We start from the raw sequence: 18,412 nt of genomic DNA, 5'->3' as shown, positions 1-18,412 counted from the left end.
TTTATTTACTAGCTGACTTATATCCCAAGAAGGACCTTTTTTTCTGTTATAATTAAAGAAGTCATTATGATTCCACATACCAAAAGCAGGGGAGATAGTTTGTGGAACAAAATACTAGTTAGAATGCCTTTTTTTTAGATTAGGGATTTCTGCAGTGAAGTATTAGTTGTGAAATTGTAGTTGAAGGGATAGAATCCAGGGACCACCTTCCAGGAAAGATAGGGCAGGAAGTGCAGAATTCAGAACAAAATTACTTATTCCTAGCATACTTTCACAGCTATGATATGTATTTTGATATTTCTGAATATCTTTAAAATTATTCTTCTATAAAGGACTGCCTTCAGATAATCTTGTATTTTATATGCATTGCAGTTTGTTCCTGGGTGTATGGTATATCTTATTAGTAGTGATCACAGAATTATATAATCAGAATTGAAAGGGAGGTGGAAGATTGTGTAGTACGACTGCTCTGCTCAAAGTGGGTTCAACTACAGAGCATTACTCAAGGCTGTGTCCAGTCTGGTTTAGAATATTGTCATGGCTGGTGATCCTGCAGCGTTTCTGGGCAATTTGTTCCACTGTTTTACCACCGTCACAATATATTAAAATGGAATTTCCTGTCTTTCAATTCATGCCCATTGCATCTAGTCCTTTCACTGGGTATCACTGAGAAGAGGCTGACTCAATTTTCAAACCTTCCTGTTCGATATTTATACACATTGACAGGATCTCCCCTGAGGATCCTCTTCTGTAGGCTGAGCACTCACAGCTCTCTCTGCTTTTCTCTATGCCAAATGGCCCAAGCCTTAATCATCCTCTCGGCCTTTTGCTGGACCTCCTCCAGTGCATCCCTGTCATGCTGTTACTGGGGAGCCCAGAACTAGACTCAGCACTCCAGTATGACTTTACCAGTGCCAACAGAGGGGCAGGGTCACCTCCCTCAAAGTGACTTTTGGCAGCACTCTTCATTACTCAGCCCAGGATGGCGCTGGCCTTCAAGGGCATGTTTCTGGCTCATGTTCAACCTATTGACCATTAGGACTCCCAGGTCCTTGTCTGCAAAGCTGCTTTCTGACTGACTGGCCCCCAGCCTGTGCTGTTGCATTGGGTTCTCCCCAGATACAAGAACTTCATCAAAGCCTGTCTTCCAATTTTCAGCAGTATTCAGATTGGGAATTCTGTCTTCCGGTTTCCAAAGAAAATTTAAAAATATGTCTCAAAAAGATATGTTTTATCTTGTTGTATTATATCTGTAAAGGTTTTATACATTCTCACAAGCATGTGCTTCTTATAGATGAGATATTGAGTTGGGGAGTTTGATACAATTCTTATGTTCCAAATGCAATTAAAAGCAAACAAAAAAGAAAAATCTCCATAGCTGTATTCAAGCATGGTTACAAATATACATACTATAAAATGTGATTTTTTAAAAAAAATTACAAACCTTAGTCTATACATTTATGACATTGGAAGGTAATTAATGGAATATTACATTTAACTAAATACACCTGTACTTCAATAATAGCATTTTAAATGTATTTTTCTATATAGGTGAAAATTTCATTTGGATGCCCAAGCAGCAGCTGCTCATATTAGATCTTGTATATTTTGTCATTTATTTTACGACTATTCCATCTACCTAATTTTATTTGCTTATGGTTGTTTTTTGCCCTGCCTTGCCTACCAGAGGAGATGTTATAAAGCATTCTCAGCTACCAGTCTTCTCCCAAGTGGTTTTTAACTGCTGTAAATAGGTTTTTGCCATTTATTGTACTTAACAGAAGAAATTGTCCATCTTCATGATGGTTTCAGTGCTCTTTTCTGTTTTTTTTTTCTTCTAAATAATAGTAGTAATAAAAGTTATAGTTGAACTGTCATTGCTTCTTCTGTGATTTTGAAAAGTACTGAGAACAAATTGATGTCACAAAATAGATAATGTAAAAGAAATAAAACCTGAAGAATACTGAAACTGAACAGATCAAGTTGTATTAAAAAACAACAGGAAAAAAACCTAAAGAGACATATTCTCATCTTGACTGTTTAATCCTTGGCCACAACTGTATGAATTTGCAGGTGTTAAATTATTGGGAGAATGGCTTATGAATTTTTGCTATTGTCAGTAGAAGCATATTGGGAATTACAGGGAAGAAAATAAGCTTTGACTAACAAACAATTTAAAACAGTGTATTTTCTAGTTCATATCAAATCTTATGTGAATACAAAATAAAATGCTGATCAGATGTAATTTATGTTTCATTTTATGACTGTGTTAAAACAGGAAATAAAACCAGTAACAAGAATGTTTAGTTACATTTACAGTTTTCCTTGAACTGGAAGCCCTCAATAAAATTATTCTGTTGCGGTCTTAGAATGAATAGATTAGTTAAAAGAAAAAGTAGTATGATTTGGATTACTTTACTTCAGATTTATATGAAAATATATTGGAGTACTTACCCTGTTAATTTGCCCCAAATTTATGAAAGAAAATTGTATATAAGGCACTGTCTTGGGCACTTGTTATTACTAATTTCATTTACCATTCATGTTTCTCTGAAAAAACCCCAACCCAGCAGATTTTTTGGTTATGTTACACATTAAATCTTTTATTGCTTTTGAACTGTGTTAAATTTGATTATACAGAAGGGCTTAAAAGCCTACTTTCTAAAGGAAAGATATTTTTTTACCTCCCTGCCTTCCTCCCCCTTCAGACAACCTGACTCTGAGTTGCCTTACCAGCCTATTATTGTATAATTTCCTTACATTTCACATGGAGTGTCTTACTAAGCCTGCGTCATTTCTGTCATTCTGTGATGCAAACTCAAAAGCAGACTGAGCTGACCAGTGGGTATTTTCTCTGGTTGTTCAGTGCACACAAAAAAATCTGTTGGGACCCTGTTTGATTAAGGTTGTGCCACTTGAGTGGCTAAAAATTATATAAAGGAGTGTTCCTGACCTAGTAATGCCTGGGTTTTTGTCAGACACTTCAAGTGGGTTTTTTTGTTGTGTATTTCTCCCCTTGCTTTCCATTGCAAGATCTCATAAACACGTTCACTCTTGTCTTACTGTGCGTTACTGGAGTCCTGACTGATGTCGTATCATTTCAATGTGTCCTTCTGCAGGCTGTTGAATGTGCTGTGCTGTGAGCTCAATACCCTTTTACTCTTGGAGACTCAGTATAAAGTGTCACAAGTTTTACTAACTGCTCAAGAGGAAAATGTCACAGAAACGTCAGAAGGACATGGGTAAGAAGTGACTGATGTAAATGTTATTTTAGCCATCAAATTCTTCTTCTGAGCAAACACATGAATGCCTTAGTGGCTTTAAACGTACAAATGCTTTCACTTAAGGTGGCTTCTAATGTCCGTAAGTTTCCTTACATGCAGGTTTGTCAGAAGTTTTAAATTATGAAAAGATAAAATAGACTTCTCTTTCTCCCATGTTGACCCCAAAAATAAAAGAAATAAAAAAGCAATTATTTTACTACTTTTTATTTGTATTACTTTTAAGTTGTTCCTTAAACAAAAAGTGTTCAAAAATTGTGGATGTAAATATGCCTTTTAATTTATACTGGTTTTTAATGTTATGTATTTAATATAAAATCAGGGTATTGTTTTAATGTTCATGAATTAAAGGCATCATCAGCACTTGGGGATTTTTGTGGGAGAGTGTTTTTGTTGTTGTCACTGTTTGGTTTGTAGCTTTGTCAACTCTCCAACAGTTTGACTAAGATACAACTCTCCAGCTTCTATGACTTTCCACTGCTGTCTTTTAAATAAAATTGCACAGCACATCCTTTCAAAAGGAAAAAAATATTTTTGGGAGAGAAGCAGAAAGTCATTTAGTTACAGACATTTTTTTCTTTCTCACAGAATGCAGTGTTTTAAGTATTTTTCTCTTACTATTTGTTATGTGGGACCATTACAGAATGTAAGTCAAACAGTATGGGTGAAGATGATAGTAATTTACTATTTGAAGATGAAACCTCCTATTTCCCTACTCAGGCAAAACTTCTGTTAAGAAACTTGGTGAATAAAAACTGGATTTTACTGCTTTCAAAAATTTTGTACCTTGGGCCATACAGTGACTTCAGACACAGCAAGTTGGCTATGTTTCAAATAATGAATAACTCAGCTTATTTGTGACAGCAGAAGTATACTAGTAGGCCAAATAAGGAGGAAATTTTGATGGTCCATTAATTGTCACTGCCCTAATTATATAATTTTTATGTGAAATAACAAAACTTGTGGTATTTTCTACTCAAAATTTTGAGTCTAGTAATTGCTCAGAAGTTTCTAATCAGTAGTAGGTAGGGAAGCACAAAGTTAGAACAATGCTTGGAGACATCTCAAAATACTTCATGTTTCTGTTTATTTATGCCTATGTGTATTCCAGCTTGTGCTTTAATTCAAGTATGTTTCTTAAAATATTCTTGCTTATTAAAGTTTTCTGAATTAAACAGTCAGTAAATCAAAGCAGTTCTAATTTTTGGAGGTTTTTTGTGTTTTGTTTGGATTTTTTTCCACAGAGTTTTTATAATTGATGGTCTGTCAGTGGAGAGAAACCATGTTCTTGTAAGAATAAATCTGATTGGAGGACCACAGGAAAGGATTTTGCCTTTGAGAGAATTAGATAAGGTTAGAACCTAAACTGTACCAGTTTCTTTTTCTGTAACTTCTGCCTTCATTAACTGAACATTTTTTGCTGATAATTTTGCATGTGCAAAATTATTTAACATTAAGAAATACCAGACCACCTTTAGCTTTATAAAGCGTTAACATTTTAAAGAAGTGATACACTGAGAAAACACATTGTTCCCACTATCTGGGGATTGTCATGTACCTATGTTGTTCAGATGACATGTTTATTCTGTTGCATTTTAATGTTACTTTTAAGAGAATACAGGGGGGTTTTTTCACTTTTATATTTCTTTGTTTTCTTTACTAGCTTTCCATTTATCTTCATTTTATTTGATATTTTTTCCATGCTTGGGTTTTCATGTCCAGTATCTAAAACCTGGAGCTTTCATCGATGTTCTAACAATGGACAGTTTGTTAAGCAACTTCTTTAAATGTTCTTCTTCTCACTGGCTGTCAGTCTCATAAAGATGAAATGCAGATTACTGTCAGCAACCAACAAAGACACCTAGATCAATGTACAAAATTGGAAATACAGTTTAGTAGGTTGTTGGGGTTTTTTTTCATAACTTTTTTTAAAACTTGCAATTTTCTTTGTGGTTGAAAAAAGGAACCATAAAATCAAACATCAGTGGTATATACACCATAAAAAATTATATTCTCAAATGCTTTTTGGATTCTCATTCCTTTTTTTTGGTTATGGCACATCTCATTGAAAATTGTAGTATCAAGCATAATTTTGATTCATAGGCAGTAATTCTGGGAACTGTACCCTTGTGTATTAATTGAGAAAAAGCTGTTATTTTTTCTGCTAAATTAATTTATTTCTGGTCCTGTTTCTAGGGCAGTGGTCTATATCCTTGGCCAATGTTTTCATCATTCCCTGTGCCAAAGTGTTATCTCTCAGAAATTCCTAGGAAAGCTGAATTCAGACAAGGTACATAGAAAGCATGCAAGCAGTGTAGATTTCATGCAAGCATCTCAGTCAATTTTTAAAATTTTCTTTTTCCTTCCTCCCTGCACCCTACTTCCTACCCTCACATCCCACAGATTATAATCTCATTAAGTACTTAAGGTTATTTCAGTGTTAGCTACAATCGTAGCTAAATAAGTTGGTTTGGTTTTGCTTGTCTGGCTTTGTGCAACTGTCAATCTGCAAAGCTCTGTTTGGTAATCTAATTCTTATACAAACTTCAAGATTAACCTCCTGGCTTGTCTCGGGTGGGTGACTCACAAAGTGCATTTATATCATCTCTCTAGTAACTGAAGCAAGACAGTTTGCTTAAACTGCAGAGTTTTTTGTACACTACTTTCGTGATTCACATCCCTGTGTTTACAGAGCTTGGTGGTGTGTGAAATAGGTAGCGTTTAGGATAGTTGGTTTCCACATTGAACATCAATTTGGAATGTGAGCAGACTGAAGAATCCTTTGAAGAACTACCTAGGCACAGCAGTTTAATTCACACAGAGAAACTATTTTAAGGTTTTAGTTTGCACAGACAATGCAAATGAATGATTTGGTAAATAAATCATTCATTGTATTTGTTCGCGTTTACTATATCCCTGAGATGAACTTAATGGAAATTATTTGTGAATTTCCTTAGCAGAGACAGATTTACAGAAGTGATAAAAATTCTTCATTAACTGTGGACTATAAAATAGTCTGTTTGTAAATATCTGGGGAAAAAAATTTTAAAAGGTGATTCCGTGCTCTGACCAGAGGAAAGGCCATATAGTTATAAAAGAAGGGAGTTTTCTGTATCTTAGCTTTTGTACTACTGTTCCAGGCTTCCCAAGGCAAGTTTCATAAGACAACAATCAGATAATGGTAAAGTGGGTGTCTTCAAGAAGGCAATAGTATTGCTCTTGGGTTGGAAAAGTACATTGCATTGTTATTATTATTCTCAGAACACGTTCAAAGGATCCCTCTGTTCTCTTGTTCAGAATAATTCTGTTGCTCATCATTACCCAGTGGGTTAATGAAAGAGATATTACAGTTGTCACTTTTGTGGATGAGAGCCAACTAGGAAAACTTGGGTAAAACTTTGGCTAACAGTAAGTTTGCTGAAATGAAGTTTCAAAGGTTTGCGAATGAGTTTGATGAAGAATTGAAATAATGGTATCAAAGAAATATTTTAATTTGGAATGGCATTTTTAATGTTAAAGGTAACTGAAGTAAAAGATTATATAGCTGCAAAATTAACAGAACATTTGTTAGTGGAGTCAAAATATTTTGTGTTTGTTGTTTAAAAATAAAAGTGAAACAAAACACTGAAAGTGTTCTATTTCAGTACTCAGGTTAAAAAAACAGAACAAAACAAACCACCAAATTGTGAACATATGATTTGCCAGACTGAGGCCTTCAGGATGTGTAAGTTATTTTGAAAGAAAGTATTAGAATAAATTGATGAAAAATTAAAAGAATGAAATTCATAAATTGCTATTCTAGCGCTTGCAAAAAAAGAAATCAGGAGCATGAATAGTAAATGGAGAATATCTGAACTGTATTCTTAAGCACTATGATATGGCAGTGATAGAAGTCTTCTTTCATAAGAGAGGTTAAAAATATGATTATGAGATCGATCTATGAGTTACATTTATACAAGATCTTACAACTTCTTTGTTGTGAATATTCAGAATTCATGCTGTGTGTTACTCAGATTGCTTGAAGTTTAGAAAAATACTTGTTAAATTTTCATTCTGCTTTAGTGCAAGGAGATGTACAGGGCTCACACAGATTTTGGACTGGCAAGAGTTCTGGAGCCCTGGTATGAGTGGGAATGCATGACTGGATCGAAGGCCAGCACAATGTCTCTGGTTCCCTGAACGTGTCGTGTTCAAATTTCATGCTGTGGTGTTTCATTATGTAACCTGTGAGGTATCATTCCTGTCCTCTTATTTTGGGTGTTTCTGTGACATGAATAATTAAGACTAGTAGATTCTTAATACTGTTAAAGAATGCATAGTTTCTTTCAAAAAAGCTGTGACTGTAGGTTTTATTCTATCTGTCCTGACCTCTTATTTGTGTCCTCTTTTACTGCTCAAGAGATATGGACACCTCAAGAGAAGCTTACCTTTTCTTTGTACTTTGAAAATGTGTCCTGTATCCATCACATTATTGTGATGTCATGTGTAAAAACGTAACCTGAGCTGATTTTTTAATTTATTTATAAAACAGATATTGGAGATGGATGGTGAGAGTTTAAAAAAAAAAAAAAAAAGGTTTACAGATGTGCTTTTGAGCCTGATACTGCTGTTTCTAACCCTCCCTTCAGATGGAGTTGAATGATAGATGCTATAACAACATTTTGGATTTAGTGTGGCCAAACTGAGGTCAGAGAACAGGAAGCTTCATTTCCACATCCCTGGACTCCATTTAGCCTATGACTCTATCTGGTATAATGGAAACCATGGATAAAACTAAAAGTAGCTTATAAGGGGTGATTACTTAAAAGTACTTATTTGCACAGAGTTTTCTAGCATAAAAACCCAAAAAATGGGTGGGGTTTTTATTCTGTAAGTTCTTTTGAAGGACAGTACTAAACATGCAACACTGACATCTTTTTGGTTCAGTTTGGGGTGCAAAGGGAGGAGAGCTAATGATCTGTAAGAAAAAGTAGAGCAGTGGTAACTGACAATGTATGGAACGTGTTTCCCAGTACCAAGGCCTGAAGGCTGCATCTAAAATAACTCCTTTTTAGCACTCTTGCTTTTATTCTGTGCTGCTACAGTGATCACAGAAACCAGCACTGACTCACTGAATAAAAAAGGACTCCATTGTAATTTATGCTGGTAAATTTGGTAACTGCGTTGGAGTAGTGGAGTATCTCTTCCATTTCATGAGGACACTTTGAGTAAGCAGACTCGCCCAAAAAATGTATTTGTATTTGAGGAAAATTTGTAGTGTGTCAGTGTTTACAAATATCTGTCCTGGTTTTGCAGATGTTAGATATTTGTCTGTGTGGTATATGTGTCTGTAGGAAAGAATTTATGGAAAAATAAATTTGGTTGATTGTATATTAATATGCACTCATCATTTCAGCTAGTAATTAGAGTTTGAAAACTATTGGATAGCAGTATATTAGTGATTCACTTCTGTCGAAGATAATTTATAGTGAAACTTCAAATGATATATGTAGATCATTATTTACATGTGAAAATTAATTATTCCATTTCCTCCTATTTACACTGCAGCAAGATACCCTGTTGCTTTTCTTGTTTTAATTGTTCAATTATTATTTCATTAAGGTAATTCGAGGAAGAACAATTAAGTGGTTTTCCAATAGTAATATAGTCCTTTTATATTCAGGATACAACTGTGAAAAGATTTTTTTTTCTTTTTTTTTTTTTACTTGTAAGGTTAACTATAGTGTAGATTATTAAAAGTTAAGCTCTTTAGAAGTCTATTAAACTGTAATATTCACTCTTCTATTTGCACAGAATATGTTTTCCTTTCCTACTCCTAGCTCTGCAGTTATGACAGTTGGTAGTGAGTGTGGCTGAAAAATATTGTCCATAAATGTCCTGCAATGACTAATTTCCCTAAAGTTGGGTACTCCACCATTCATTAATCTTATTTTCTTCTGGACTCATACAGTCCAGAATTGGTACCGAAAATCTGTGGTTACTTCTTATCAAAAGTATTTTGATAATTTATCTCAGCCACTGTTCTCTGAGTTCTTTGCTTTATACTTGTAATTTGAATGGAAACTTGGTGCCATGTTTCTGGTTTGGTTTTGTTGAGGGTTTCTTGTCTGTTTGCATGTTTGTTCTGTTTTATTTTCTAAATCTGATTTCAGCCTTTTTTTCTAATACCTGTTACTAGCAATCTCTAATTTTTTTCCTAAACTTTCTCTGTCCAAGAATCAGCTGTATTATCTTTCCTGTTATCCCTTATAATGTCACATAAATGTCTTTATCACCTACGCTTCTTTGACTCTTCCTTCTTTTTCTTTTTATATTTGTCTTGGTATTCATGTATGAGTCTGTTGCCTTGTGCTTTTAACTCCACTCAGTTAAAAAAGGATGAAAGAGTAGTAAGGTGTCTGAGAAATGCACATGAGGTTTCCTAAATTTATATCTCTATATGGATTTGTTTCTATGTACTAGTCAAATAAATTGTAGTCAGGTTGTTAATCTCTCAGTTTAGATTTTGAATAAGATACACATGGATTTACAGATCTTAGTTATTAATACAGAAGAACACTTCTACCACAAAGCACTGTCAAATGAGAAAGGGCTTGCTGCATTTCTTATGTTTTCTAAAACACTGATGAATTTTTTCAGGTCTTACCTGCTTTAGAAGACCTAAACAAGCTAGCTGAAGAATTATTTGAAGAATTATGAAGCAGCATCTTTTAGAAAAGGGAGATCAATTTAAACTTGCAGTTTTGATGTAGTGGTTCAGATTTCATACACACATGTAATGGTAGCTTATTTATAGTGCAATTTCATAGCTTCATAAACTAGTAAATGTGGGGTTTTGGGTTTTTTCATGGGATTACACAGAACAACCAATACTAGCACAAAATAAGTACGAGTAAGAGATAGGATAGCAAAATATAGCCACGTATGAAGAAGGGAGCAGGAGTACAGCAGATTAATTAAATTTACATTAGCTTCTTTTCAATCATGACCATATTTAAAAGCTTACTAGCATCAGTAGATGAAGGTCTTAGTAATTTTCTTTCTCATCGTTTCTCTTCTTCCTATTTTTTTTCTCCTCCCCCTGTTCCCTCACCTTCAATCCTTCATGTCATTTAGTGGGTCTGGTATTTTTTCCAGAAAAAAAATAAAATTCAGATCATTAATTTAGGATAACTAGTGAACTCATTTAGTGACATACCAGAAAAGAGAAGAAATAAAACCAGAACTTCTGTTTTTTGGTGTTGATGTGTGTTTAGAACACCTGTAGTGGTAGTGTGATAGCCTGCCCTCAGTAACATGTAACATGTATAGCCCAGAATTGTGTGGTTGCTTAAGTTTCATCTATGTGGTAATACTGTTGGGCGGGTTATAGTTGAGTATATATATATACTAAACTGTGAAAGTGAGCTGGCAATTTTCAGTATCATGAGTTTTTGTAAGCAATTTTCATTCAAAAAACTCCCCAAGGTTATATTTTTTTTTTTTTTTTGTACTGTGATGACCGTCTGGCAGAGTGGATAATCCACATTTAATGACAAGTTAAGGCAAGCAAGTGGTTTACCTGGAAGAAAATAAGCTGGAGTAAGTTTCCATAATATGATACCAGTTGCAGTTTGTAATGGATATATTAAATATCTGCAGTACAGTATCTTGGTTGCATGGGATTCTGGTAAGCTGACTGATTAAATCTCAGCTTGTAGTCTCTGATCCTTTTCTGCCAAACTGAACTACTGCAATCCCTGAGGAAGTAAAATAACTGTTTAACTTGTACTACAAGGAGTGTTCCTTTGCAGTTTCAGGATTTTCTTCAATACTCACCTGTTATAGAAATAACAAGGGCAGAGAAAGAACTAGAAATCCTTCTGATAATATTGTAAGAGTTAAATCCTTCTTCACATTAAATTTTCATAAGTAAGCTGTTCTAGGCATCACTGCATGTTATTTGGGAAGATACTGAGGACTTATTTATTTGAGGATAACAAAGAAATTTCAGGTTAATTAATTTGGTGTCATTATTAATGATAATAATTAAGTTACTATAATAAGCTTGTTTTGAAATATTATATATTGTATAATAAATTCCAATGACAGGGATACAATTGCTAATTATAAATCATTAAGGTCTTTAGATGAGCTTAAAATAAATTACATGCAAAATCATAATTCTGTTGAAAATATGCTAATCACTTAAAAGAGTAAGATCGTTTGAAAATAGTGTTTTGAAATACAAATGCTATAATGAAGTAAAAGTAACAGCAAATATTCTAGATAGCCATAGACTGGCTCAAACAATTGTTGACACTTTAATGAGAAGTCACCTTTCATGGCAGCATTCATTTCTATAGTGTCCAAAATGTAGAAACAGAACAAAGGAGATCTTGCAAGGTATGAAAAATGTTCACTGCCTTAGTGACTACTTAGTAGTACTGTAGGTTGCAGTCCTTTCATATGATGGGAACTGCATGGTCCAACAGCAGAAGGGTTGTACACAGCTGGAGAGAATGCATGTGCATCTGCCTTCTCTCAGGTACCATCTTTATTTTTCCCCTCAAGATGGCCAGAAAGTATTTCATAGCAGCATCAAGTACTCTGGGAACCAAGTTACCTGGTAGTTGCCAAGTGCCCTGGCAGCCAGGAGGGCCAGCTGTGTCCTGGGGGGCATCAGGCACAGCATTGTCAGCTGGGCACAGATGGGATTGTCCTGCTCTGCTCTGCACTGGGGTGGCCTCGCCTCAAGTCCTCGGGGCAGTTTTGGGCACCACAACATAAAAAAGACATTAAGCTATTAGAGAGTGTCCAAAGGAGGGCAGTGAGAATGGTGAAAGTCTGAAGGGGAAGCCTTATGTGGGGTGGATGAGGTCACTTGGTTTGTTCAGCCTGGAGAAGGGGAGACTGAGGGGAGACCTCACTGTGGTCTTCAACATCCTCACGAGTGGAAGTGGAGGGGCAGGCACCAATCTTCACTCTCGTGACCAATGACAGAGGACTTGAGGAAATGGTAAGCAGCTGAGTCAGGGGAGGTTTAGATTAGATATCAGGAAAATACTATTCATCTAGAGGGTGGTTGGGTACTGGTACAGGCTTCCCAGGGAAATGGTCATAGCAACAAGCCTTTATGAGTTCGAGAAGCATTTGGACAACACTCTCAGGCACATGGTGTGACTCTTGGGGTGCCCTGCGTAGGGCCAGGAGTTGGACTCGATGATCCTTATGGGTCTCTTCCAACTCCACATGATTCTGTGATAGAAAAGCAAAAGCCATGCACACAGACAATGCAAAACAAGGAATTAATTCACTGCATCCTGGTGGCAGGCAGGTGTTCAGCCATCTGCAGGAGAGCAGGGCCCCATCACCTGTAATGGTTACTTAGAGAGACAAATGCAATCAGAAAATCAATAAGGTTTGAAAAGACCTTAGATATCATTGTGATGCCTTGTTGGGACTACCTAAAAACAGAGGCTAGACAAAGTTGAGAGAATAAAAAGCAGTTATATTTATTGGAGGGCCTTCAGGTACAGTAGGGCAGACGAAGCCCACCTAGGCTGGACGACACACAAAATGGATGACAGGGTCATGGGTTTTCATACTTTTATGAGTTTGGTCCATTTGTATATCGGAGGTTAATCTTCCAATTACAGCTTCAGGTAATGAAGTCATTTACCCCAAGTCTGCTCTCCCTCAACTCACTATTTTTTACATTTCTTGGGGCCTGCGACAGTAAGGTGTCCTTGAGTTTCAGGCCTAGAGAGGAATTGTTTTGTCTGACTAAAATGGGAGAACAGTAGTTAACACTATATTTGGATTTTATAGTTATACACTAAAGAATTTCAGAATTCCAAATATATGAAAAATGTAAAAGCTAAAATCCTAAGGTCCAACCTTTGACTGAACACCACAATGTCAACTCATCATGTCAACATCACTCAGAATGTTCCTCCCTTTCCTCTTTCTTCTCCACTTTATATACTGAGCATATCATATGGTGTAAAATATCCCTTTGGTCAGTTTGGGTCACCTGTCCCAGCTGTATCTTCTCCCAATTTCCCTTGTACCCTCAGCCTCCTTGCCAGGGTAGCAGTATGAAAGCAGAAAATGCCAGATCTGTATAAGCACTACTCAGCAGTAACAAGAACATCTCTAGGTCATCAACTCTCGTGTTCAGCACAAATCCAAAACATAGCCCCATACCAGCCACTATGAAGAAAATTAATTCTACCCCAGCCAAAATAAGCACAAAACCCCATCAGTAAGTAGAATGAATATTTCTGTTTTGTATAAAGCAGAATGTCATCAGCTTTAGGACTGCTTCTCCAGTTTAATTGTCTTGGGAAAAGGCATATTTATGTAGTCTTTACTTATGAGGTCTGCCAAAAATACATGTTGCAATGGGGTTGGAACTATGTGATCTTTAAAGTCCCTTTCAACTCAAAATTATTCTGTCATTGTATGATCATTACAGAATAACACTAATTTTTCATTTCTTCTAGATAAAGATCTTGACAAGCTCTTAACACTCTTAAAAAGTCCAGACAAACCAACCGGGTGGGCAGAAATTTGTAGAAAAGAGTTCTGCAAAGTCATGAAAAGCAGTCCAGATAGTCTCAGTGGATCAAGTGAGTATGACTTAATAAGTTTAACAAAGAAAGCGGGCAAAAGACCACTAGTAAGCAACTCTTCTTCTTACTTTCATTGAGACGTACATTATCTGTAAAAGTAGTCAGTAATTTTGTGTTGATTATGAAAACTATTTCAATGGGATTTTCCTAAGAAAACAAGGTTATGCTTCTATGTCCTGTGTTTCTCTTTATGACTGTTATCCCTCTATGTTGTCAGTGAAATTTGACAGAGCAAGAGGGCTCAAATACAAGTCTTTGTTCCAGATCTCTAAAGGGTCCATTATTGAGATACTGAGAAAATGTAAAAGAAAGCCTGAAAGAAAACAGATGTTTCTCAGTGATTGGCGAATGAGTTAATATGGGTTGGGAAATTGTACTAATGGGCAATTTCAGTAAGAAATATCAGAATTAAGCCATACTAAACATCAGTGAACCCGCTCATTCAGGTTCTTCCTCATTTTCATATGCATTTTCTAATGAACAGTGTGATCATGCAGGAGCATTGCTATAGTTAAAAAACAAAAGCAGCCAAAGCAAAAACACTTATCATCCATATGACATAAATCATCAGAAGTCAGACATAATAATTCCCTTCTGACATCATATAAGTTTGTGGAGCCATAAAGAAGGGAGGTGTTCTTAGAAATTGGCTTCCATTCCCATAGGAATTCTGATTATGGTCAGATGGTCAGTAGGTAGTCTAATTTGTTGCTTACAGGTGCCCAAGGTTTCCCTTTATATTATTTAAATAAGCACTTAATACAACTGGCAGTTGCAAAGCTCTTCAGATGTTCTGTATCTGCTTGGAGATATTTCAGAAGCAGCAAAATATCTGCACCTCTGTGGTTTGAGACAACATCGTGTTCATTGAATCTGCTTTATGAGAAACAGCTATGCTGCTGTGTATCTTTTGCAGCATGCAAAACTCTCCCAGATTTCAGAGGAGAGGCTTCAGTCCAGGTGCCCAGAAATCAAAGGTTTCTCTGTAGTTACAGATGGAGCAGTCTCCAAGGTTTACGGAACAAAGATGCACACTTGTGCTTTCTGTACTGGGCCCATTCTAAGGGGGACTGACATTAACAGGAGTTGAACCAGAACATAATGAGCAAAGACAACATTAGATTAAAGGACTGTATAGTGTAATGTGTATTGATTTGTTAAAAATATTCTGTGATGTGGTGTCAGGATTACCAGATGCTGAATCTATAGAACCTACCTGAACTCCATCAAAAAATTATTGAGCAAAATGAACGGTATCAATATCTCTAATTCACCCTTCCCATGTTGATTACTCTCACATCAACTTGGTCAATACTTTTGTGCTAAATGCTCTGGTAATGCATTGCTTTTGGGATTGTCCTTAGACTGGTGTTTTCTCTGCTAAAGCATCACCTCTGACTGTAGCTTTTAAGTAATTTCTGTGCTCAAACATCAAGATCCAGTTTTGAAAGGCTTTATTGAACTGCTAAAAGGACATAAAACCTTCCTTAGCCTTGCATGTCTTTTAATGCATCAGGACTGAAAGTTTGGGATTTTATCTTGTTGCCTAAAAACGAAACATATTGTAGACAACCAGCTTCTACAGTCTGTTGTTCTAGGCACAATAAGCTATGACAAAGACATTCTTGTAGTCATTCCTTCCGTACAGGTGCCATGGATTTGTGGATGTTTAGGTGTGTAGCTGGTTGTTGTCTTTGGGTCACTTATCAGCTAGAGAACCATAGGGAGAGCCTTTGGTCAGGTTAAGTCTTGGCTTCTTTTGGATTACTCTTTACAGTACTTGTGGTCTCCCTGAAGTGTCTTTAGTACATCTAGGTAAGAGCTTTCTGTGTATTGGCATCTAGGCTTTGTCAGGAAAAGAAGCAGGCGAGTCCAGTCTGCTGAGCAATAGCTTAGATTTATGTAGAAAATTATAAGTCTGTGTGAATCTAGGCTTGGTATAGTGCATGTTCAAATAATTCACATGACTGAGACATGGCTTTTGGTCTTGGGTTTTTTTTTTCTCTTGAACCAGAATCTCATCTTGATTATTTTAGCCATGCCTTTTTCAATTATCTCCTCCTTTTGTCCTTCAGGTATGGAAGAAGGTATTTCTGTTGTTTTCCATTCCATAAACTTCCTTTTTCATCTGTTTGCAGTTAATGTTGTATCAGCAGCTGACTTCTGGGCAGATTCAATACCCTTCTTCCTCTCCCCTTTTAGGAGACTTTAAACCCAAAGTAAAATAAATTAAGGGTGTTGCAGAGATCATATCAGTTATATGCTCACATTCTTCCTTTCATAATGAGATATTCAGTCCCCAAATCCTGTTAGTTCTTCTCAAGCTTTATATCCATATGTGATGTGGGTAGGGATAGTAAACTCATCTAAAATTACTTGTTCCATAGGGTCTTTCAGATTTTCCATCACCTTTCTCCCTGAGGATCTGGATTTAGATCGCCAGTATTCTTTAGGGCTTATTAATTTACCTCTAATTTGTTTTTTCTTTATAAAAACCAATCAACCAAGAAAAGAAAAGATAGCAGCTCTTGAAATGGCATGTGAGACCTTACCATAAAACATAGGAATTTTCTTCAGTTTTTACGAGTGAAATGTTTGATGGAAGCAGAGTGGTTACAGTCAATACAGTGTTTTGGAATCCTTTAATATTTTGTGAGCTCTGCATCATCTGACATAGCTCTATCAAAACATGTTGACAAAAAATACAATGAGCCTTTGAAGCAGTCATTGTTTGTGATGTATGTGTGCTGCAGCCTTTAGTAATTGCTGCAAAAATTTGAAATTAACTGCAGAACTTTTCCCATAGGATAAAGAACCCATGACTGTTGTGTGCTGTAGTAGTGTTTTCAGTTCAGGATAACAAAATGCTGATACTGTATTTGCAAAAGTAGTTTTTAGAATAATACAAAATAGATGTTTACCTTTTCATGTCCTTGATTTTCCAAGGAAGCTTGTGTCAGAATTCGAGTGGAACAGTGGGTCTTTATGTAATGCAGAAAGAACAATTGCAGATCAGAAATTCTTTCTTCTGTCCCCAAACCAGTTTGGAGCCACTGTAAGCAGTGTGAGTGCACATGAATGTGCGTGCAAGTGTGTAAAGATTAGGACATTTGGTTTGGATTCGAAGGGCTGTTTTTTGAAGAAAATACTTGTATATTGATATAAGATATGCAATGTTCTTCTCTAATGGAAGCCCTGTCAGAATTTTTATCTTGTTTTCCTCTTTTGAGAGAAAATGTAGGTTGTTCATTTGTCATTTTAATGTACAATAATTGAAAGTCCTCCTTGTTGTTGCCATCAAGAATAGAATTGCTAACTCTGTTTTTCATATACTTATTAAACTGAAGTATGGTTGATGGAGTTGAAAATTTCTGACACTACTCTTGCAAAAAACTAATTTGTCCAAGATTTTCACTCTTGAATTTCTAACCTCTAACAGAAGTCACAGAATCACAGAATCAGCTGAGTTGGAAGGAAGCATCAAGGATCATTGAGTCCAACTCCTGGCCCTGCACAGCACCATCTCCAAGAGTCACACCCTGTGCCTGAGAGCAGAACTGCTGTTAAAAGAGTTCTTTGTATTTTCTTTTAAACTCCTCTGAAACAGCTGGATCATAGAATATGATCCAGTAGCACTAGTTATGTTAGAGGATCTAAAAAAAATCTGATGCTTTTTACATTTTTTGACCTTTTTGGCTTAAAACTTTCAGAGTAGCAATTAGGTTAGTGCTCGTGGTTGTTACCTATTAAAACAGTTTTAACCACATGCTTTTTTTCAAGCAATGTTCTTATGCAGTTTTGAAGCTATTTCAGTTACCTTCCTTTTGTAAACTACTGCTTCAAAGAAAAAGAAAATCCTGCAGAAATGTAGGTGTTCTGCGAGCATACTGCAGTAATTTAAGAAATTTAAAAATGCTTCCATTTATTTTGTATATAATTACACACACCTAAATAAAAAGTCTATTTATTTTGTGTGTATGAGTTAAATTTGCATGAGATGATTGCCAGACTCTTAAAAACTTCAGTGCTAATACAGCCAAGCTACCATAATTTACGAAAATCAACATTTTCACTGTGTTGGTAGGCCACAACAACTTTACCTGAAAATTTGCGCTTTTACAGCAATACTGACTGTACTGCACAATGAACCTGCCTAAATGTCTTTTGTCTAGTTTTCCAGTTAAATCACTGAACCAGTAGTGTCCAAATGGCAGCTAAATGATTTAGTATTAAAAGACAAAAACTTTCTACTTGTCATTTCACATGGACATTCCTTTGGAAAAGACCATCCTGTGAAAACCCTCTATTTATGAATTAACCACATGTGTTTTGATAAATTCTTGTTTGTCTTCCTCTCTCAAACTTCATTAAAATCTTTTCAAAGATCCTGATAGGTACTTAGATAAATACCTTCAAATGGTTGAAATCAATTTAGTGTTTGAGTTTCAAAATATTGCTTAGCAGTTGAGCTGTCATTCTATTAACTCAAGCACTGAACAGAAGTATTCACCTGCT

General features: G+C 35.9%; 1 protein-coding gene across 6 annotated transcripts in view; it reads left to right on the top strand.

Annotated features, from left to right (window-relative positions):
- The window catches only part of TBC1D32 (TBC1 domain family member 32), a 71,401-nt gene that overhangs the window by 35,324 nt on the left and 17,665 nt on the right, over window positions 1–18,412 (top strand). For 5 of the 6 annotated variants that reach the window (XM_042016906.1, XM_042016907.1, XM_042016909.1 and 2 more), the window contains 4 exons: window positions 3,120–3,242; window positions 4,526–4,634; window positions 5,478–5,571; window positions 13,769–13,894. In XM_042016906.1, coding sequence (XP_041872840.1) covers window positions 3,120–3,242; window positions 4,526–4,634; window positions 5,478–5,571; window positions 13,769–13,894 — 452 coding nt within the window. The remainder of the gene's footprint in view (window positions 1–3,119; window positions 3,243–4,525; window positions 4,635–5,477; window positions 5,572–13,768; window positions 13,895–18,412) is intronic. The other variant, XM_042016910.1, reaches the window with a different exon arrangement.

The sequence above is a fragment of the Corvus kubaryi genome, unplaced genomic scaffold, assembly GCF_017639235.1.
Source record: "Corvus kubaryi isolate FWS band 111438036 unplaced genomic scaffold, C.kubaryi_AGA036_p1.0 split3-73, whole genome shotgun sequence".
NCBI classification, from domain to species: Eukaryota; Metazoa; Chordata; class Aves; order Passeriformes; family Corvidae; genus Corvus; species Corvus kubaryi.
Note: the sequence above shows the minus strand (reverse complement) of the source record. Positions and strands in the feature narration are given on the sequence as shown.